Source organism: Phoca vitulina, unplaced genomic scaffold (assembly GCF_004348235.1).
Source record: "Phoca vitulina isolate PV1807 unplaced genomic scaffold, GSC_HSeal_1.0 scaffold71, whole genome shotgun sequence".
In the NCBI taxonomy this organism is placed as follows: domain Eukaryota; kingdom Metazoa; phylum Chordata; class Mammalia; order Carnivora; family Phocidae; genus Phoca; species Phoca vitulina.
This window is the reverse complement of record NW_022589774.1, coordinates 6,428,705-6,451,491: the sequence shown is the minus strand read 5'-3', so window position 1 is coordinate 6,451,491 and position 22,787 is coordinate 6,428,705. Positions and strand designations below refer to the sequence as shown.

At 39.4% G+C, this 22,787-nt stretch overlaps 1 protein-coding gene across 5 annotated transcripts in view; it reads right to left on the bottom strand.

Moving 5' to 3' along the window:
• Positions 1-1,556: 1,556 nt before the first annotated feature.
• The window catches only part of KCNK2 (potassium two pore domain channel subfamily K member 2), a 219,857-nt gene continuing 198,626 nt past the window's right edge, over positions 1,557-22,787 (bottom strand). For 4 of the 5 annotated variants that reach the window (XM_032393113.1, XM_032393115.1, XM_032393114.1 and 1 more), the window contains exon 7: positions 4,666-5,516. In XM_032393113.1, the coding sequence (XP_032249004.1) occupies positions 5,199-5,516 (318 nt within the window). In that variant the 3' untranslated portion in view covers positions 4,666-5,198. The other variant, XM_032393111.1, reaches the window with a different exon arrangement.

Sequence of the window (22,787 nt, the reverse complement as noted above, 5' to 3'; positions counted from 1 at the left end):
TGGATACAGTTCAAAATGTGCCCAATAATGGATTTCTTCCCAGACTGCTTATAAATTTAAGCATGAGAAAGCTGAATTTCATTTGGCAAGGAGAAATAAATGTGTATTTAGCTTTCTACTAATAAGAGGCATCCGTTTACTAGTACTGGCAAATATTTTACAATTAATTTCTAAACAAATTTTCAAGATTAAATTGTCATTGAATAGTTTTGATGGTATCTATTGTGAGCCAAAATTTGGAAATGAAAATAATGAAACCCTTGCTTATAAGGAGTAAGTGTATGACAAACTGAAAGTCTCTCTGGTTGAAGAATTGGCTTTGATTTTTCTTCTATACCATGAGTAACTAGTACCAGCTTGTAAGTAAATTGGAGAAATAACGACTATCTGTGCCCCATTTACTACTATCCAGTAGAAGAGGACAGATGTTTGTGGAGCTGGGAGAACCACACACAAGTATACATCAGACTGTTAAACACCTGTTTTTATGTTATTTGTTCACCATGAATTTTTGGACCACCTGCTATACGTACTTGGCTAGGGTCTGGAAATAGCAAGCTAACACAAATGAATTCTAGTGGGGAAGACAGATAATAAGAATAGTGATGACTAATCATAAATCGAAGGAAAAGAATAGGATTTTATACAGTATATTATAAAGGTACCGGAATTGGTGTCAGGGAAGGCTTATCAGAGGAAGTGATACTTGAGAGCTGGGTTCTGAAGGATGAGTAAAAGTTTGTTAGGTGAAAAAGGCTAAGGTGTAAAAGGAGAGCAAGCATTCCGGGCAAAGGGAACAACAGCAGGGTAATGTGATCAAAGAAATCCAGTGGGGCTGGGATACAGAGAAGTAGGGGGTGATACAAGATGAATCTGAAGATGATGGCATAAAGTAGACCAAAAGAGAGCCTTGTAGGCGATGTGAGGGATTCTGGTCTTCTATAAAATTGAAAGACAATTAGTGGATTTAAACTGGAGAGTAACACAATCAGATTTGCATATTAAAAAGACCACCCTACCATCAATGACAGGAGCAGAAAATGATGCAAAAGCAGTCAGTGCCAGGGGAGTTATATGGCAATGGCTTGGATAAAGGTAGTGGCTGTGTACAAATTCATGACATATTCAGGAGGCAAGTCTGTAGGGCTGTGGTGAAAGGTGGATGTGGAGTTGAAGGGGAGAGGACATCAAGGATAATGCCCAACCAGATGGATGGGGGTGCCAATTGTTGAAATAAGTGACACCAAGAGGGCCAGGTCTGGGGAAAGATCAGGCGAGTCTTAGACATGTTGAAATGTCTTTGAGAAGTGGAGATAGCCAATGGGAACTGGCTAGATGGCTATGTGGCTTGGAGAGAAACCCAAGCCCTTAGTGCAAAAGAGAAAGAATAAAAACGAGGCAGTAAGAAACACTTTGAAAAGGAATGACAGAAAAAAAGAAAAAATAGTAAATTGAGACAAGCATGACAATGAAAATATTTTATAGTACTAATACTAGGGAAAATCAATGGTTTTATGAATATTAGATATAGTAAAAACTGAGGCTTAGTGAACAAATGGTGCTGAGTCAAACAGAAGAGCAGAGTCAAAACTCCTGGTCCTTGGAACTAATCCCTGTCTTGTGGGAAGGCATAGTTGAGATCTGAGTGGGGAAATGTCATGTGTGAAACAAAAGCTGGATAACCTTTGAGTGGGATGAAGGAAGTACATGGAGCTTATGAAGATTTCCCCTTATTAAGAAAACCATAATAAGTGAGTTACCCTCAGAAGTCCCCATTAAAAGTAACCAGGTTCCATCTTGGAACTAACACAAGAGCATGTGCAAGGCCAGTAAGTTTCCCTATAAAAGGACATTTAAGTAAACTCATGCTGGAGCAAAATCATATATTAATTTTAATGGAATTATGAGTATTCAAATAGAGACATCTTTTACTTTATACAAAAGCAAATTTATACTCGCACTTTAATAAGGAATGCAAACCACAAATAAGTTATGATTTTACTAGAACAGCAAACATTTTTTTAAAAAGGAAAACAATATAAGTTGATCTAGGTCTGTAGTTCTTAGGCATAAATAGGTATCTCAAGTCTTCAGAATGGCTGAATTTTTTTTTTTTTTTTTTGGTATTCCATCTAAAATTTCCCTTAGTCTGCTTGAAACTCTAGCCTTAAGAATCAAAGAATTCCACAGACTTTTTTACACAAAGTGAGGTGGAATTTAGTCTTTCTTGTATGTCACATATTCCTTAGAATTTGAGAAAGAAACAAAGCCCTACATACACACTGCTCCCACTTTATTGATGGCTAAGAAACAAATTATTCAGTTCTCTTGGCTTTAGAAGTTTCACTTCTTCCTGTATTACAAAAGTGAAATATTATTGATAAAAGGGTGGATGACATTAACTAAGTAGCAAAATATATGGATTTGTATAAGAAATTGAAAAACTCCAAAATAATCACTTCTACATTTAATAGCTGCAAGGTAGAGGATTCTTGTCTAGAATCCATGTCTAAGATTTCATATCAAAGAGTTCCTGATCCTTGCTGGTTCTAGGACTTAATTTTTTTTCCCAGATATTCTTTAGGGCAAAACTACTCTTAAAACTGGTCCAATGAAAAAATAAATTCACTAGAAAATTTGAGACTATGTCAAAATTTGTATCAATGTTCTCTCCACAGTAAGTAAACACATTAAAGCTTGAGGAAATAAAATTGATATAATATACAGTTTTTCTTAGATTTTCCCCAATTTTGAGGATAATGTTGGGAACCAGGTTTAAGACATTTACTGAGCATCAAGGTGCTTAGGAATGAATCAATACATTTATGCAAGATACTGATAAGGTATGTTGTTCAAATATTTGGGGTATGAGGTCTAGAAGATTAGCTGGCAATGGACTTCTTTGGGCTTCGACACTGCCAGGATGTTTTGATTGTTTTTTCCCTTACAAAAAATACTCAGGTGCCCATGTTTGGCATTCGGATTACTTCAGTGTCAAGACAAGGTCTTACAATGATAAAATAAGACATTAATATGTCATAATGTAGAAACAATCTTGAATTTACATGCTATTTAAAATATATTTCCAAAGGGAAATGTCAGGATATTTACTTTTGATTAACAGTCACCAAGAAGAACATTCTGCACATATTTAACAAGGGTAGTAATACCGCATCAAAAATATTTCTTGAATATTGTGAATGAAGGAGCCACAGAAATCTCAGCATGAAAGGTGACATCCTGGAGTTCTGCTCGGCTAGAATCCCATCTCCATTCTCAGCAGCAAGCAGGAGACTCAGAAAATGCTGACTTTAATTACAAACTTTATTTGTCAATACAATTCACAGTTTATACATGGTGCATTCCACCATATGAACTGTCAGAACAGTTATTGAGGAAATGGGTGTAGCTTTCTTTCTAAAAGAGCCCGACTTTCTAAAATTTTGGTTAGAATTTTTTAAGTTTATAAAAGTACCTTCAACAAGTTAACTGAATATTTACATTTCTAGCTTAAATTTAAATTTTGGAAAATAAGCATCTATTTAAATGTTTTTTTTTTTTTAAGATCCTCGGTTTATATTTTAAGACCCTAATCCGAATGCCACTTATTCAGATATTTCCACCACCCTCACCCCCCAAATAAAAGAAATGTTTTGCAATTGTATTTGGAGAAGTCATCTTCTTTCTGCATTTGAAAAATTATATATACAATGTACAGCAGATCTAAGTATGAAAATAAAAGAGAGGAGCAATCTCTACTAGGTGCCTTTAATGAATTTCTTCTGAATCTTGGAAACATCCAAAGAGTTACAGGATATAAAATTCAACTAAAAAGGGTTATCAGCCTTTTCTATCTAAAAAAAAAAAAAAAAAAGCTCTCAAGATTTAAATTGTGCTAGAACAGCTTTTTCTCTAATGTCAAAGATGAATTATGCTTGCAATCTGCATTTTTTTCCCCCATGTGCAATATCACAGTGATCCCAGTTTTAACTTCTGCTCTCATGCTCAGTCACAGTTCCAGAGGGACACCCACACAAGGCGAGGCTGTGCCCAGCTCCGACTACAGCATCACCTCCCCTGTCTGGCAAAAGTCACCAGGGAAAGAAAATCGGGTAAGCCTTCCACATCAAAAAAGCAAAGAGGTGCTGGCAGTATTATGTTTATTAGCAAATGGTTGTAGCACATTATCGTGCTATCTTCTTTTCCTCAGAACGGTAATTCACACCAATTGTCTTAAATCACCTCCAGTAAGATCCGTGTTTAACAGCTTTCTTCTGTCAGATCATATATATATATTTTTTCTTCTTCTGCTTCCACCTTTCAAAATATGTAGTGATGAATAAATGATAACTTCCAAATACTGCCAGGAGAAAAAAAAAGGGACTGTTTGGAGCAGCCCATTTTACCGGGCTGGAAATAATTATACTGTGTATATGTACCACTGGTACCTGAGTCAAATAAATACTCAGAGGGGCCATCTGTGCACCTCATTTCTTTGCAGTGCCTTTAACGCTAGAATTTCTGAGAGTTGCTTCAGTGTCCATCTAATTTGGCATCTATTCCTTCTTTGGGCATCATCACTTCAGTTTACACACCGTTCCCAGCAAGGTATGGTATTCAAACGGGAGTTGTGGGATAAAGGGCTGCAGAGGTGAGCCTGGGGGGGGGGGGGAGGAGAAACCACACATTAGCTAGAGGGGTTCTGTTTCTTCGGAAGATAAGGCACTGACAGAAAATTTCTTAGGTAAAAGGCTGCATAAGAATCTCTTGCCATTTACAAAAAGAAACGTGGTCATCCATAAATGGTCCGTATCTAGGCTCAGTTAGGTAGACCCTGAAAAGTTAAGGACTGATCCCTCGAAGCTACATGATTACCAGAAACAATTATAATTCATTCTGAGGCCTTATGGCACGTTATGAAAAGAGGGAGGAAAACAGTCTGGGCACAAAAGGCATCAGACATTGCTTGTTTTATTCCACTTGTCAAAGAAAGTGGACTGCTCAACAAGCATCATCAAAAAGATAGTGCTGGCTCAGAATTCCAAATTCTCTTGATGGTAGATGGCCATGATGGGTGTATCTGTTTTTTTCCCCCTTTGGAGCTCATGCACAATTTAAAAAATGCTACCAGCAACAGTCATAAAGAGCATATAGAAGTCCTCACCTATGGCTACGCCTAAGGTTCTTCAAAGAGAGGGTTATTTAATGTTCTCGATAACCGCAATTTCCTCGCCTGCACAGTGTGGCGTCAATCCATTCAAATAGATACTCTCAGTTTTCAGTAAGGGAGGCAAGACATCCCTCTCGCTGGCTAGGTGATTCACAGACAGGGTCCTCCTACAAGGAGTCAGCTCTTGGTTGTGGTTCCCGGCAAGCTCCGCGGACAACTTCCGCTTGATGGAGGTGGCGCGTTGGAACTTGTCGTAGATCTCCACACTCAGGCGCCTCCTGGTCTCCTTGAACTCGGCTGTGACGTTGGCCGTCCACTCAGCGGCATGAGCTCTGAACTCTCCCACCTGGAGCATCACGCAGAGAAAACACAGAGAGACACCCACATGACAGTCAGCATTTTGTGTGCTTTATCTTCGGATTGTTTTATTGTCGTGTTTTTTTTCAAACAAGAAGATGGTAGTAGCCCTTTGTGATACGGGAGGTCTGAGAATTGGTGTAATTAGGCACGTTGTGCAGGGCGACACTCCACCTTCTAGAGACAGGGCTCTAAAAATTAATCTGGGAACTTAAAACTCTGACCCGGATTGTATTAGAGGTACTAGATGTGCTTGTTTTTTTGTACACCGATCCTGCCATGGAAACTTCTGCAGCTGTAAAATGGCAATCTCTAACTTTTTAAAACGTTCTGAGTTACCTTTTTCATCTGTAATTTCAAGAAGTATTTGAATGTAGAAAAGGCAGTGAGACACAGTAGGAGCAGCAAGCCTGAGTCAAAGCCTGGAATGTGAACCCAGGTGACCTAGGTGGTTCTGGAAGCCATGCTGTGTGCTCGGGATGCAAACACAGGTTTGAGAGAGCGGAGGTGGTGTGTGCAAGAGCTCTGTATCCAACCCCACATTGGTCAGTGGGGAATTCTCTGTTTACTAAATAAGCAGTAAAACATTTTGTTTCTGCTTTCTAGGAAAGCAAAGGAATGAGAACTGGCAAGCCCACTTGGAGGCCCACTTGGAGAGTAAGTCCAAGGACTAGTTTCTCAATGAATGTTTGTGGAATCAGTGAAGTTACTCACTTCCTCGGGCGTAGAACAGGCATCTTACGGCACACACATCTTCTCCCTACACTAACCGTACTTTCTGTCACCTCCATTTTGATTATCATTAATATCTTTACAAAAATGGTCTTATATTAACCATGGTTTTGCAAATGGCTTTCCCCCCCTCTTAGCCAATTTTAGTCATTTCTCCCTATTAGTATCCATTATTCTACCTCCTAGTCTATTATCAGCTGATAAAAACGGGATGTGGGATGAGAGCCTCCGGTTCAGCTCTATTACTCACAGTTTGTGTGCCCACTGGCGAGCAGTTTTACCTTTTTTGAGCTTCAGATTCCTTATCTATAAAATAAGGGTGATAACAGTCTATCTCACAGGAGAAATGTGTGTGTGTATATCCTTAAAATATAAAGGACTACACGATGACTAATTACGACAACGAGGCTGGTGATGCTATAGCTTGCCAAGGGTACTTTGAGAGCTTAAAGGAAGAGGACCAGATATAGACTAAGTGATACAGAACTGAAAAAATGGGACATTTCCCCCTGCAATATAATTCACAGGTTCTAAGCATCCAGTGGCGCCATGGTCTGAGGTCGCTTTGCAGCTCTCCCCAGAAATGCGATGGATTACTTAACCTCTGAGTTATATGGATCTTTAAGTCGTGAGGTGCTTTGGGCATGTTGACGGCACACATAAAAGATACAGCTGAACAGGGGCGCCTGGGTGGCTCAGTCGTCTGCCTTTGGCTCAGGTCATGATCTCAGGGTCCTGGGATCAAGGCCTGTGTCAGGCTCCCTGCTCAGCGGGGAGGCTGCTTCTCCCCGTCCCTCCCCTACACTCGCGTGCGTGTCTGTGCTCACACGTGCACACTCTCTCTTTCTCTCTCAAATAAAATCTTTTTTGTTTGTTTGTTTGTTTTTTAAGATACAGCTGAACAGTCATCCTGGCCAGATACACTGGGTGATGTATTCCATCAGTCAAAGGAAGGCCAGGGCAAGAGAGTGTTTATGTTTACCTTCTACTCATTATTATAGCTGGAATAATATTTTAAAATATGATGCATTCAATGTAAAACTCAAACATTTACTCAGAAAGGATTCTAATTATTAACAAAGGTCTATGTCATTGGATTGTGTAAAATTCTGTATGTATATACAGTGCCTACTGTGTAGGTGTTGCTCTTTTTTAAAAATGTTAACTTAATCAACTCGATGAGGATGATTCTATTATTTCCCGCATTTCACTGAGGCTAGGAGGTTAAAAAACTTAAGACACACAGTAAATATGTGGTGAAGCCAGAGTTCAAACTTGGAGGTCTAGTTCCATCCTATTATTCTGTCTTGCCAGTACAATCTTACTAATTTTAAGGACTAAACATCTTTTGGAGGAGCACAAAGAAAATTCACATCGTACGGAAATCCATCCTGTAGCAGTTATACTAGGGTGAGGACAGCCTGCCATAATTTCCTAAAGATACTGGGAGAATAAAAGTTTTTCCAGTATCTGCCCTCGGGCTACTTATCTAAACCAACAGTAGTATCTGCTCCCCCTCTGTTGTGCCCTGATCTTTCTACTATTCTTCATGATACTGGATTTAGGCAACATAGCCACTCAAACTCAAAGCTTGAAAATAAGGCAGAAAAACAAGAGAAAAATAAAAGAGAGTCCCTCAAAAATGAAACCAACACCATCAAAATAATTAACTTATTCCCATTCCTTAAAAAAAAAATCCTGACCTTATAGAATTGTCCATAGCAATGTATTCATTATTGACCAAATAACAGTGTCCTGAAGTACAGACCCATTTCTGTTAATGAGGCTAAAATTGTATATTCAAACTCTGAAGGTGCTTTTTTTGTTTTCAATGAAATTAGAGCGTCACATTTATATAAGTCAAACTTTCCTTGATTGAAATGTTAATGCTTGCGGTGCTCTGGATAATTACAGTTAATCCTTATGCACTAAAACATTTTTGTTTCATCGGATTTTTATTAAAAAAAAAATCTTTCAATAACTTAATCAAATAGTATCTCATCTCCCTAAAACTAAGCAATCTACACCACTTAGTAACAAAGCAGAGGACCAAAAATGAGCAAAAATAGCACCTAAAAGATCATAGCTAATGTTCCTAAAACTCATACACTTGACTCAGAGTAGAGGTCTACCCCCGGATTCCAGGAATTCTTAACTTTTACACAGTACACCCAGGTCACGTGATTTGCTTTACAAGAAAAGGAAGAATATGGAGTGCTACAGTCACTTGCCCTCTAACCTGGAAGGGAACTGTTCTCATCCTTGTCACTAAATCCAGTGGAACATTCTCTGTCCCTGTTTTGCCTGATCTTCACAGCTGCAAAGGGTTTTGCTGACTCCTCCCTCCCTCCCAATCAATCTTTGGTCCTAGTTATCAAATCAGCACCCTCTCAAGGTGCTGCTTTATCATTCAAGGCTAATTCTTCTCAGTCAGCTTGGGGGCTGCTTTCTCTTAGCCTTTCCTTGACTAGCTCTGCTCCACAGGGTTCTATGCTTCTCATATCCTTCCAATGGATGACTCCCAAATCCATATTTCTAGGTCTAATCTCCCTACCGAATTCTGTATCTGTATAACTGACTGCTTGGTAAACACCTTCACTTTAGATGATGAGCAGGCATCTCAAACTCAGCCTCTCTCCAAATGAAATCATTTAACTCCTCAAACCTGTTCTTACCTAATTTCTTACCACAGCGAACAGCACCATTAACCACTACGTTTCCCAAGCTGAACTTCAATATCATCCTCTGTTGTTCCTCTCAGTCTTACATCAAATCAGCCCTGAGTCTTGCTGATTTACACCTCTTTTTCTCTCAGTTTCTTTCACCTCTCTCCATTCCTGTGGTCAAAACTGTGGTCCTGTCCTGAAGTACTACCTCAGCAGCCTCCCTCCACCTCCCTCCACGTGCATTATCCGTGCAGCAGCCCGAGTGTCCTTTCATAGACTCTTATTGATCAGGTACTTTCCCTTGCATAAAACCATTCAATTGATTCCTGTTTCCCTTAGGATAAAATCCAAACTCTTAAAAGTGGCTCATATGGTCTAGGGTCTACCTTTTTAGCCTCACTTCTAAGTCTACTCTGGGGGGGCCATCCCGAACATTTATTTCCTCAAACATGCCACTCGTTCTTTTGTCTTTATTCATTCATTGCTCATGATTTTCTCTATTCAGAATACTGTTCTGCAGTCCTTCTCTAGTGCCCACTGCATTTCCTACCCAACCTCAACTAGATCTCTTCAGGTCTACCATTCCCTGCCCCCCAGACCACGTCAGGATCATTCCAGCAGTCTGTACTTCGCTAGCGTTACTGACGTGTATTACAACTACTAGTTTAATTGCTGTCCTGGCTTCAAGGCAATAGAGAAGAATAAGTCTGCCATATCTTGTTCAGCTTTCCCAGAAATTAGAAGAGTGTACATAGTTGGAATTCAGTATTTGTTTGACGAATGAATGAATGGTAGAAAAAAAAATCAATCATGTTTGGGAAACATGCTCCAATAAGAAGAGTGTGATGTGCGTCTTGGTTGACTCTAATGGGAGAATCCTGTTCCTTTCAGGAGAGAGATGCAGCCGGATCTATTCGTGGTAAAGGTTCAAGGTATGTTTCCTCAGACATTTTACTCTTTGTAAAATCTCCTCACCATTCTAAGAAGTCTGTGATGCTACCAATGTCTCATCGTCAACGTGAAGAAAATCATTTAAGTCAGATTCCCTTCTCCCCACTAGCCCCCTAACCTCTGTCATCATTCTCACCACTCTACATGACAATACCTGACTAGGCCACCCCACCATCCTTGTGGAATGTAACCTTTAAAGTTAAAGAATTCTTTTACATTAGAAAAATCACCAACATCTTTGTCAGCAACTATGAATACTTTTTAAGCATCTGTAGCTTTCTAAGGTAGCAAAGTCTCATGATTATAGCGGTATTTGCCTCCTCAGTAGTGGTTCCAAGCCCTACAGTTCACATCCTCTAAAGCATCTCAAATAATACTAAGAAGGCCCTTGGAATGGTAGCAACATAATTTAAAATCAGGCACTTGCCATATATTTCAATGGCTTTTAGAGCAATTTTCCTAAATCACTTAAGGTTGATAGGATGGCCTAAGAAAGATGGAAGTTCACTATTCTAGAAACTGGTAATTTATGAAGTTCACAGGAGGCTCATTTGTAACCATAAAGAATATTTATCACCCCACTGACTCCAACCAACCAACAACAAGGCAGATTCTTTGAGGGTAAAGATTACTGGTTAACTTCTTATCAAGCTCAGCCTTTCTACCCACTCATTCCACACTGCAGCATTTGGGACAGTGCTTTGGATAGAGTGATTGAATAAAGTTTAGTTTCCCCAACCTAGATGGTAAGCTTAATGACAGGGACTATGCATCTTATTTATTTCTTCTCATAAAAGTATCCAACGTGGTAATTTGAACAAACTAGACTCTTGCATACTTTCTGACTGACTAGTGAGAAATCTGTGACCGTTGACTGACACAGCCCTCTTCCTATGTACAAACACTCTCAGGGGCTCTCCAGTAAAGCTGTGTATGTTCTATATCAGCGTGTGTTGGTACAGCCTGAAGAGAAAGCAATTTATAAATAAATTTTACTAATCACTAAAATGTTCATAGCCTTTGATAAAAGTCAATTACTCCAAAGAAATTTATTCTGGGCAAGAATTTTCACCAAAGGAAAAAATATGTATGACGATAGTATATATATATTTTTAAAGTTTTTAAAATTTACTTAAGTAATCTCTACACCCAACATGGGGTTTGAACTCATGACCCTGAGATCAAGAGTTGCATGCTCTTCTGACTGAGCCAGCCAGGTGCCCCTGAGCCATATTTTTAATAGCATAATATTGAGATTAATAAAGGTCATTTAAGAAGTCAGTGTTTATGAGACATCCTCATCTATAGAAACCCTTTTCTCCTATTATGATGTGTTAAATAAAGTGATAAAGGAAATAAAATTATATCTTTTTTTTTTTAAAGATTTTATTTATTTATTTGACAGAGAGAGAGGCAGCGAGAGAGGGAACACAAGCAAGGGGAGTGTGAGAGGGAGAAGCAGGCTTCCCGCGGAGCAGGGAGCCCGATGCGGGGCTCGATCCCAGGACCCTGGGATCATGACCTGAGCCGAAGGCAGACGCTTAACGACTGAGCCACCCAGGCGCCTCTAAAATTATATCTTTATTTTGATTACAACTGTGCAAAATAATGAATGTATATAGGCAAGGGTAGTAAAAGTAACAGTATATAAAAATGGAAACTGTAAATTTCAACAGTCACATAGGGAATATCTATTATGGGCCAGGCCCTGGGCTTAGCACTCTCTTGAGTTGCAGAAATTTGAATAGTGTTTTTCCTTTTAAATCTCCCCTTACTGATGTTATAGTACTACCTATGCACATTCAGTGTCCAGCATACCCAACCCGGAGTAAAGCTCGTGAGGGCAGAGTTCTCTATGGAATGCTTTTTATTTGTTCAACACATGCATCAGAATTGGATTGCAATTGCCACTGGGAATTTTTCTTATCCAGATATCCAAGTGAAACAAACCTTGAAGGAATCTTTAATGTTACAAAGAAAGAAAAAAATGAGAATAAGATGAAAAGGCAACCTACAGAATGGGAGAAAATATTTGCCAATCCTATTATCAGATAAGGGGCTCATATCCAAAATACATAAGGAACTCCTACAACTCAACAGCAAAAAACTAATCCAATTAAAATAATAGGCAGAGGATCTGAACATTTTTCTTTTCTTTTTTTTAAAGACTTATTTATTTTAGAGAGGGAGAGAGAGAGCATGGGGCGGGGAGGGGCAGAGAGAGAGAGAGGGAGAGAGAGAGAATCTCAAGCAGACTCCCTGCTGAGCAGGGAGCCCAATGTGGGGCTCAACCTCACAACCCTGAGATCATGACCTGACCTGAAATCAAGAGTCAGATGCTTAACCGACTGACCCACCCAGATGCCCCTGAATAGAGTTTTCCAAAGAAGCCATACACATGGCTAACATGTACATGAGGTGTTTATTAACATCATGCATCATAGGGAAAATGCAGTTCAAAATGAAAATGACATACCACCTCACAACTGTTAGAATGGCTAGTACCAAGAAGATAAGAAAGAACAGGTATTAGCAAGGATGTGAAGAAAGGGAATCCTTGTGAACTTTTGGTGGGAATATAAATTGCTGCAACCACTGTGGAAAACAGTATGCAGGTTCCACAAAAAATTAAAAATAGAACTAGCATATGATGTAGCAATTCCACTTCTCAGTATTTATCCAAAGAAAATGAAACCACTTACTCAAAAAGATATATGCACCCCCATGATCACTGCCACATTATTTACAACAGCCAAGGCATGGAAGCAGCCTAAGTGATCATCAGTGGATTAATGGATAAAGAAACTGTCACACACACACACACACACACACACACACACACACACACACAGAGGAATATTATTCAGCCATAAAAAATGAAATCTTGCCATTTGCAACAACATGGGTGGAACCTGCGGGCATTATGCTAAGGGAAATAAGTCAGACAGAGAAAGGCAAATATCATATGATTATGTGATCTCACTTACATGTGGAATCTTAAAACACACACACACACACACACACCCCCAAACACACACACACACCCCCCCAAACACACACACACACACACACACACACCCCAAGCTCATAGTTACAGAGAAGAGATTGATGGTTGCTGGAGGCAGGGAGTGGGGGGGGGGGTAGTCAAAATGGGTGAAAGGAGTTAAAAGGTATAAACTTCCAGTTATAAATCATGGGGATGTAATGTACACCATGGCAACTATAATTAGTAACACTGTACTGCATATTGGAAAGTTGCAAAGAGAGTAGATCTTAAAAGTTCTCATAGATAAAAAAATTCTGTAACTATGTGTGGTGATGGATATTAACTAGACCCGTGGTGATCATTTTGCGATATATACAAATATTGAATCATTATTTACTACACATGAAAGTGATGTTATGTTGTATGCCAATTATACCTCAAAGAAATTAAAAAATTCTCCCCCTCCAAAAAAAGACTGAGAATGTTTGAGTCATTATTTCTGAATCTTAACTCTACCTTGTTTACTAAAGTATAATTCATTATACTTTACTATGCATCTGGGTGTGATGACTTTCATATTTGTTAATGATTTCGCTTCTGAAGGCTTCCTTGTCTCTACCCCAGGTCAATCTTTACCAGAATAGTCATTTCCTGGTAATAGAAGGTGTAATGACCTAAAGAGAATTTTCCGTATTCTCAGTCTGAAAAAATTTTTTTTAAATTACAGGTCTTTTAAATGTTTTGTCTTTATCAACTGCATTTCTAAGGTTATTTTCCTTCAAACAATTCTGCAAAATGCTAGCCACTTTTTTTTTTCCCAAGAGTAAAGCTGATTTGTGAGGAGCAGTGATTCCTTATAATTTTTCCCTTCTGATCTGTTTCTTAGCCAAGCTTCTGTGACAGGAAGACATAATCCTAACCTGAGTCTTGATAAGAGAATAGATTCCAGGGTGCATGTCATCTAAGTGTCTTCTCAACATGGGAAGAGTCAACGTCTCCCCACCAGCTGGAGTTACCTGAAAAATTGCTGTTGAATTTTAGATAATATACAAGGGGCTCTACAGTTTTCAACCATGCTGTTTCATGAGTCCTGTTTTTTTGGTAAAATCCAACAATCACCAAGAGGTTAAATATTATTTCATTTTAATCTGCTTAATTTATCAAATGAACTTGTGAAATTCCTCAAATTTAGAATAATTCTAACCCAAATTATTTATTTACCTTAACTCTCTATTTCACTTTGACCAAACAAGTCTTTTACCCTTCCATACATTTCTATTAAATCGGAAAACCCAGTATTCTGTGCTTCAGCTTTTCACCTAGAATCATAACTACCCTACTTCTGCCTACCCATGAACTTTGAAATTCTACAACATTCTTTATAGAGTTTTGGTTTTCAGATCATTAATAGATGAGTAATAATAAAAAATTTACTAATATTCTAAATTTTCCAGTTCCAAACACTAAATAGCTCAGCAACATTTTTTCCAATTACTTGCAGGCAGCTACTTGTGGTATAATTTAGAAATCTGGCAACAGTGACTCCACTGGTCCTTTGTGGTAAGATAGCAATTCAAATTTTTTCCCCCTCAAATCTCTGTCCACCAATTATTTCCTTGAATGACTCCCTTCCATTCTCAGTTCACGGACACGGCCATGTTTTGCAGTCCTACAGTCGCCGCTAGTCAGTTTCTCTCTACAGACCTTACCCTACCTTCTCTCTATTTTTCTATTCTAATTGGCTTTTTCTTCTCATGTATGCTCAATTAACCATGAACAATAATCACTCATTATAGGTAAGCCAGTCCCTTTCATAGACTCATAACTAGATGAGGAATTTCTATCTGAAACTCTGTAAGGTTTTTGTAAGATTTTTCCATTAACAAAAGCCTGAACTCAAGTACTGGGTAATACTTGGAAGAGCTTCAACTTTTCTTTAAAAAACAAACAAAGATTTTTTTAATGTGCAGATCTAACTTTTGTTTTAAAGTTTTATTTAAATTCCAGTTAACATAACAGCATAACATTAGTTTCAGGTGTACAATATAGAGATTCAATACTTACATACAACACCACTCACAAGTGCACTCCTTAATCCCCATCACCTATTTTACCCATCTGCCCACCCACCTCCCCTCTGTTAACCCCGAGTTTGTTCTCTATAGTTAAGAGTCTGTTTCTTGGTTTGCCTCTCTCTCTCCTTTCCCCTTGGCTCATTTGTTTTGTTTCTGAAATTCCACATATGAGCAAAATCATATGGTATTTGTCTTTCTCTGACTGCCTTATTTTGCTTAGCATTATACTCTCTGGATCCATCCATGTCTTTGCAAATGGCAAGATTTCATTCTTTTTTTTCATGGCTAATATTCCATTATATCGTTTTGACATGGGCAGAATAACTTGGATAAAGAACCTTCTCCTTAAGGGATTTTTAAAAAAAATATTTATTTATTCTCTTTTCTTTCTTTGAGAGAGGCAAATGCACATGGGGGAGGAGCAGAGGGAGAGGGACAAGCAGACTCTGCACTGAGCACCGAGTCCACAGGGCTCGATTCCAGGACCCTGAGATCATGACCTGAGCCAAAATCAGAAGGCAGGCGCTTAACTGACTGAGCCGCCCAGGTGCCCCTCTAAGGGATGTCTTCAAAAGAATCTAAAGCAAAGCTGACCATTTAGGACTGAATGGCTATTAAGTAATGTTCTTCACCAGGAATGAAACTTAAGAGGTTTTTCTTGCCTTTGTCCAATGCATTATCCTATCCCTTTGACAGTGGAATGTTAATTTATTGTTCTCAGTGCTCAAATACTTACAGACCTTAATGACGAGAGGAAAGTTAAATATGAAAAGCAGGTAGCCGAGTTGAAAACATTCCTCTGGTTAAATGTGTAAAAATAATTTGAAGCCTACTTTGCATTCCAACTTCAGAGGTTGCCTAGATTGTTATTCCTGATAATTATTAATTCATTTTCTGAAGTATTGACATTTCGTTGTATTGTTGAACTGCACTGTTAAAAAGAACAATTCAAAGTATTCTCTTTACCGACCAGGTTAAAAAAAAAAATCAACTAAAAGGATTACTAAGTGTCACATTATCTTGACAGAATAGTACATGATGTTTTTCTCTGGTTTTCAGGAAACTGTATGTAATATTCATAAGGCCTCTTTAGTCTAAACTACTTTTTTTTAGCTAGCAATTTCTCCACTTAACACCACACATATTAACATAATTGTGCAAAGATTAAGTACAATAATTTTAATAAAACAATGTCAAGGAAAATAACAATACTAATATTAATACTGTGATTTTAAGTATCTTTCCTGTAAAAATGTGCAAGTATTATATGTAATGTTAACCGCTTTAATGATAAGGTGGGGCTGCAAAATCAGACATTCACTTGCTGTACAGCAGACTCAAGTTTTTTATAGTGTGACGTATTGTCAGTGTATCACTGAACATTCTTTTTTTTAAAAGATTTTATTTATTTATTTGAGAGAGAGAGAATGAGAGGGGAGAGGGCCAGAGGGAGAGGGAGAAGCAGGCTCCCCGCTGAGCAGGGAGCCCGACGTGGGGCTCGATCCCAGGACCCTGGGATCATGACCTGAGCCCAAGACAGACGCTTAACCAACTGAGCCACCCAGGCGCCCCTATCACTGAACATTCTTGAAATTCTCCCCTCTGGTCTCGTATTAGAGTTACTTTGACAATCCGTATTGTGGAGCTCAGTCCAACTTACAGAACATTTTATTGTACTGTAAAGATAGGGATATTACAATTCATAAAACAATACAATTTATGTACTTTCTATAAAATTTCACATACTCATGACTGAGTTATAGTAGGTAGATATTTGTCTGACAGTACAATGTGGAAACTCTATGATGGGCTGATGATGGGGTAGCTCTGTGTTTGTTGTTTTTCTTAAAGGTATATAGCTGTGTGACAAATACCAGTCAAAAGTAATAACTGAATAAAGGGCTGGTGAAGCTTTATAAGCATTCTCCACAAAACATATTCATTATATATTTAATAAAATCAAAACAGGGGCACCTGGGTGGCTCAGTCCCTTAAGCTTCTGACTCTTGGTTTTTGGCTCAGGTCATGATCTCATGGTTTTGGGATCGAGCCCTGCGTCGGGCTCCATGCATAGTGCGGAGTCTGCTTTGGATTCTCTCTCTCCCTCTCAAATAAATAATCTTAAAAAAAAAAATTTGATGATGTTTCAAAACTCTTTCAAGAAACCTGGATTTAATAGTAGCTTACTTATGGGGCACCTGGGTGGCTCAGATGGTTAAGCGTCTGCCTTCGGCTCAGGTCATGATCCCAGGGTCCTGGGATCGAGCCCCGCATCGGGCTCCTGGCTCAGCCGGGAGCCTGCTTCTCCCTTTCCCTCTCCCCCTGCTCATGCGCTCTCTCTCTCTATCTCTGTGTCTCAAATGAATAAATAAAATCTTTAAAAAAAATAGTAGCTTACTTATAACAAAAGGGCATTTTATGTTCATATGGGACTATGAGACCTGGGCACTAAAAAAATGCTCTTGCTTCCTTCTGTCTTCTGCTTTCCTTCTGAAACAACTCAGCCCTAAAGCAGTTGGGTGAAGCAGAACTAGGGGGCCATCGGTGCGGCAGGTTTGGGGAGGGGCCCATGGGGCCAGGGTGGCATATCAGAGTTAGACAAGCATAAGAGGAGCACCTGCACAATGGGGTGGCAGCCCAAAGTGGGGTATCAGAGCCCGAGAGGAATGAGGGGGACAACCCATATAAGGGCAACCCAGCACAGAGTGCTGGAGACCAAGTGGGGTGGAGAGGGCATCCCTGAAGGGTAGGGGGTGGGACAGCAGTGGTGACCTACAAGGAGACTGATGGAGAATAATGAGAATCGGATATTTCACTGTAGAAAAGGAATTACAAATATAAAAAAGCAGAAAATCAGGGGCGCCTGGTTGGCTTAGTCGGTTAAGTGTCCGACTCCAGATTTTGGCTCAGGTCATGATCTCAGGGTTGTGGGACTGAGCCGCGTATTAGGCTCCACACTCAGTGTGGAGTCTGCTTAAGATTCTCTCTCTTCCTCTCCTTCTGCCCTCCCCCATCCCTCTCTAAAAAAAAGGCAGGAAATTAGAATGAACTCTTATGTCAGACTGCAACTGGGGATACCATTTTTTTCTGTAATTATTATTTTTTAATTTAGGTATAATTGACATATTAATTTCATGTGTATGGTGTAATGATTTGACATTCATATATATTGCAAAATGCTCACCAAAGTCCAGTTAACATCCTTATGATTTTCAAGATACACAGATATCAAATAGATAGAAATATGTGTATTCATGAATATAAAATACCTTCTTTAGCTTTGTCTACTCAGAGTGTCTGGGAAAAGTAACGGCACCATTAGCCATGAGCACCCAAATCTCTGTTTCTAAATACCACTATCCGTGAAAGGAAACCATGGCTCCTTGGAGAAATGAATGATTCTGAGGTGAGGCAGAGAAATTTTAAGTTGACCCGGGAACATATTATTGTCCCAGAAAGTAAAGAATTGCTCAAAGAATAATGGGGATACACCAAAAGGCCCAGAAGAAAGCTTGCAGGGGCTCCCACTGGCCAAGTCTGGGACTACTTGAGGATCAAAATAAATGCTGTTTGTAACAGATTATAGCCCATTGATTATAGCAGACATATATACCTACATATATGCATACATAAATGTGTATATATCTGTGTATGTGTATACACACACACACACACACACACATATATATATATATATATATAAGTTTGAGGATGAAAGGGATAACCATAATATCTCAAAGTACTTCCCCACAAAATGTGTATTAATTACACAGGGAAGGGGTGCCAGGGTGGTGGTTAAGCGTCTGCCTTTGCCTCAGGTCATGATCTCAGGGTCCTGGGATCGAGCCCCGCATCGGGCTCCTTGCTCAGCGGGGAGTCTGCTTCTCCCTCTCCCTCTCATGCTCTCGCTATCTCTCTCAAATAAAATTAAAAAAAAAATAATTACACAGGGAAAGGAGTAACTTTATAGTGGAGAAGCCTGGCAGACACTACTTTTTGTGATCGTAGTTAACATCCAAATAATGGGGAAAATCAAAGTTGTGTGCCATCTAAGAGGGTGGAATGAGAAGAGCTTTTTCGTTGGTTATTTAGACTTCTGTTGGGCATCAATTCCTGTGATACCTGTATTTCACTGGTACACTGAAAAAGATAGATCATAGTTGTAGTTGAATGTCAGTGTCTAAGTTCACTGAAAATTATATCCTTTAAAGCTATTTAACCTAAAATGAAGAATTTTAGATTTCAACAGAAAAATATGCATGGACAGACTTCACTTTTCAAAATACTTTCAGGGAGTTCACACACACAAAGTGTGAAGACCCCTGCTCTGAACCAGTGTTTCGTAGCTATGGTGTTGGTCGGCCCGCCCACTCCCTTAGCCTCCTCCAGAGATACAGTTGTAGCTCACTCCTTTATTCTCCACTTCACTTTTCCTCTTCCTCTATCCCAGAGTTTTGCAAAGAGAATGTAAATATTTTGGTACTTTTTAACATGATTGATTTAGGACGTGTTCCCCAACCGTGAGCTTCAGGGACCATGTGAAACTCCTGCAACTGTATATAGACTATGAGGATTTGTGCATTTTTAAAATTATGTTCAATTAGCCAACATACGGTACATCATTAGTTTTTGATGGATTTGTGCATTTTTTTAGTGCGGAAGGGGATCAGAGCTCTTCACAAACTCTCAAAAAGCATGTGACCTAGAAAAGGTTATGAACCCCTGCTATATGAAATAAATTCAACATTGATGTTAATAAAAGTGGAAGACCACTGCTATGTTTCATAAGTTTCATTTTGTGTACTGTTTTATCACAACGGCCGAGCCCAGTAGAGGCACTTTGTAGGCACTTAATAGAGCTTTGTCAAATAAGTGTCCCAGGAGCCAAAGGAATTTGGGGATGTCACAAGGAGGTTGGCAGATAACAAACAAGAGGATGGTAGAGAGTATTATGGGAGAATCCCATCAATTTCAGACATTGAGCGTCATGATGCAAAGGCCCAATGGAATGTGTTAGGAGAAAAGCTATTGCCTTCATAGTGCTTACTGGATGAGACAGACAAATAATTTCACAAGTAAATTCATAATTGCAAATCATGATTAAGTGCAGTTAAGCCAAAGTAAGGAATGTCAGGAGAGCATATAAGGAAGAGGAAGAATTAGACTGGTGGGGTCACATGGACGTCTGGAGGGATGTGACCTTTGATCTCAGATCAGAATGATCTCTGTAGTCAGCAAGGTAATGGGCCTGGAGAAGAGCGGTCAAGGCCAGAGCAGAGCATGTGGGAAGGGAAGGGAAGGGAAGGGAAGGGTGGGGACACATGTGGAAAAGAGCTTGGTGCAATCAGTGGTGCAAACCACCACTGAAAGGTGGTCCATATAGCTCAATTCATTTTTAAGATTTTATTTATTTGACAGAGAGAGACCCAGCGAGAGAGGGAACACAAGCAGGGGGAGGGGGAGAGGGAGAAGCAGGCTCCCCGCGGAGCAGGGAGCCCGATGCAGGGCTCGATCCCAGGACGCTGGGATCATGACCTGAGCCGAAGGCAGACTCTTAACGACTGAGCCACCCAGGCGCCCCATATAGCTCAATTCTAATGAAGCCACAAGATGAGGCTCGAGAGGCGGGCAGGGCCCAAATTATGCATGACCACAGAAGTCATGTTAACGCAAAGATCTTGAATTTATTCTCAGAGCAATGCGAGACAACTGAGCAATTTGAAGCAGAGAATAACAATGTCAGTTTGGGGTTTTGGTTTCTGTGCATGCACCACATATGTTGACAAAAAGGTCCTGAGTGCAGAGACAAGAATAGGACTTCAACTTTTATTTATTTTTGTTAGGCTGCTACTAATATTTAATATATGGAATGACACTGGTGCCCTCACTTGGTCCCTGTGGACCTTGGAGGAATGATGAGGTAAGGGCGGGATTTCAACAATGGGGAGGTTGGCAGGGGCTCCCTCACTTAATTGCTGTCAGTGTTTTCTGGTGTATTAGAATTTACAGGCTCTTAGCAATGTGGTTACTTCTATAAAATCAAAATCTCTACATAGAATTTCTGTAATATTAAGTAATAAGATGGGATGTAGCCATAAAATCTTAGGCACTGATACATAGTTGCCTCATGGTATAACACTTGAGGATCACCTATGCGTTTTTCTTTCTTAAAATTTGATGAGCTACTCTGGGACGACACATGTTTTCTATTGAGCAGGGAGAGGGACAGAAGGGGAGGGAGAAGGAAAGGGAAAGAATCCCAAGCAGACTCTTCACAGCGTGAGGCCCACATGGGGCTCAGAGCTCGATCCCACAACCCTGAGATCATGACCTGAATAGAAACCAAGAGTCGGATGCTTAACCAACTGGACCAAGCCACCCAGGTGGCCCCTGGAAGAAGAATTTTGTAAAACAGGTGTTTAGAAATGTTGTCATTGTTATATAGAGTGCCACTTATCAAATCATATGTCTTAATACTTTAGTAAACTTGGAAGAAGGTTTTTACAAACTGTTGAAAAGTCTCCCAAACAAAGAGTTTCAGAGGATATTCAACATGGACTAGCATTAAAAATAACCATTTGACATCAGTAAAGATGGCTATTTCCTAGCTTAGGAAAGCCATTTGCACAATTTGTGAAATGATACTGAAAAGTGAGTTCAGTGTACCATAGGCAAAATAAAAAAAAAAAATATCCTCTTTTCATCTGGATCTATGTGAGTTAGCTTTTTCCAGACACAACAGCTATTAAATCAAGAATCAAAATAAAATGCACTGTGAAGTAGAATTGGGAATTACTATAATGTGGAGTGTTAAATCCAAGATCTCAAAAAGTAATGGAACATTCAAATTGTACTGTCCTCATTATTAATAATTTTTAGTGAAAGCAAAAAAGTTTTTTTTATGATCAGTGAAAACAAAACATTTTTAAATGACTTTATTTTCATCTTTTAACATTTCTACCTTTGCATGTATTTTAAATATATATCGGTACAGGAACATGGTAGTACATGTATGTAACTTATAAGTAAACATGCACACAGTAGAGGCACATGCTCAATTTTTTTTTTTTTTTTTTTTGCAAATAATGACTCAGTAAAACTTTTGGAGACCACTGGAGAAAGGAAATGGATCCCTGGGAGATGGAGAGGAAAGGCAGACATCTGGGTAGGATTCTGCGGTAGGGGTCAGACAGGCTAATATGGTAGCTTTGGAGCTAGAGAGACATAGAGCAGAGGGAAGCACTGATGTGTTTTGATGATCCTATTCCCTAGAACTTGTGATGTATGAGCCATGGAGGTGAGGAATAGTAAAGTATCCAGAGTGACTGAAAAGATCTTGGCATGAGCAAAAGAAAAGATTTTAAGTGAGATCTAGTGAGAACTGGAACATGAGAGAAGAAGGATATTTTGGGGACTGGGGATATCACAATCCCATGTGGGTCATGTTAGATTTGAGATGGTAAAATAGGTAGTTAATTATAAAGTATCCCTTGCACTGCAGCTCCTTCCACCATATTGGGGAAATTCCAGCCTCCATGAATGACTCACTTAGCACAACAGCCTCACCAACATCTATTTCCATCATTCCCAGCTCTGTAACCTTTGCAGCAGGTGAGCACCCATCCACCTGTCCCTATCCTTGACCTCATCTCTGACCATAATTCCAATCTCTCTAGATCTTTACTCTCTGACCATCATTATTCTAAACTGTGACTTCACTGACTCTTAGACTCTTGGTCCATTAGTATCTTAAGCCCATTAGTCCCTCTTGACTCCTCCCCATACTCTCCCACCACCCCCAAGATCCCCTCAAACACTATTCGTGTACATACTTTGATAGCCATGTGTTG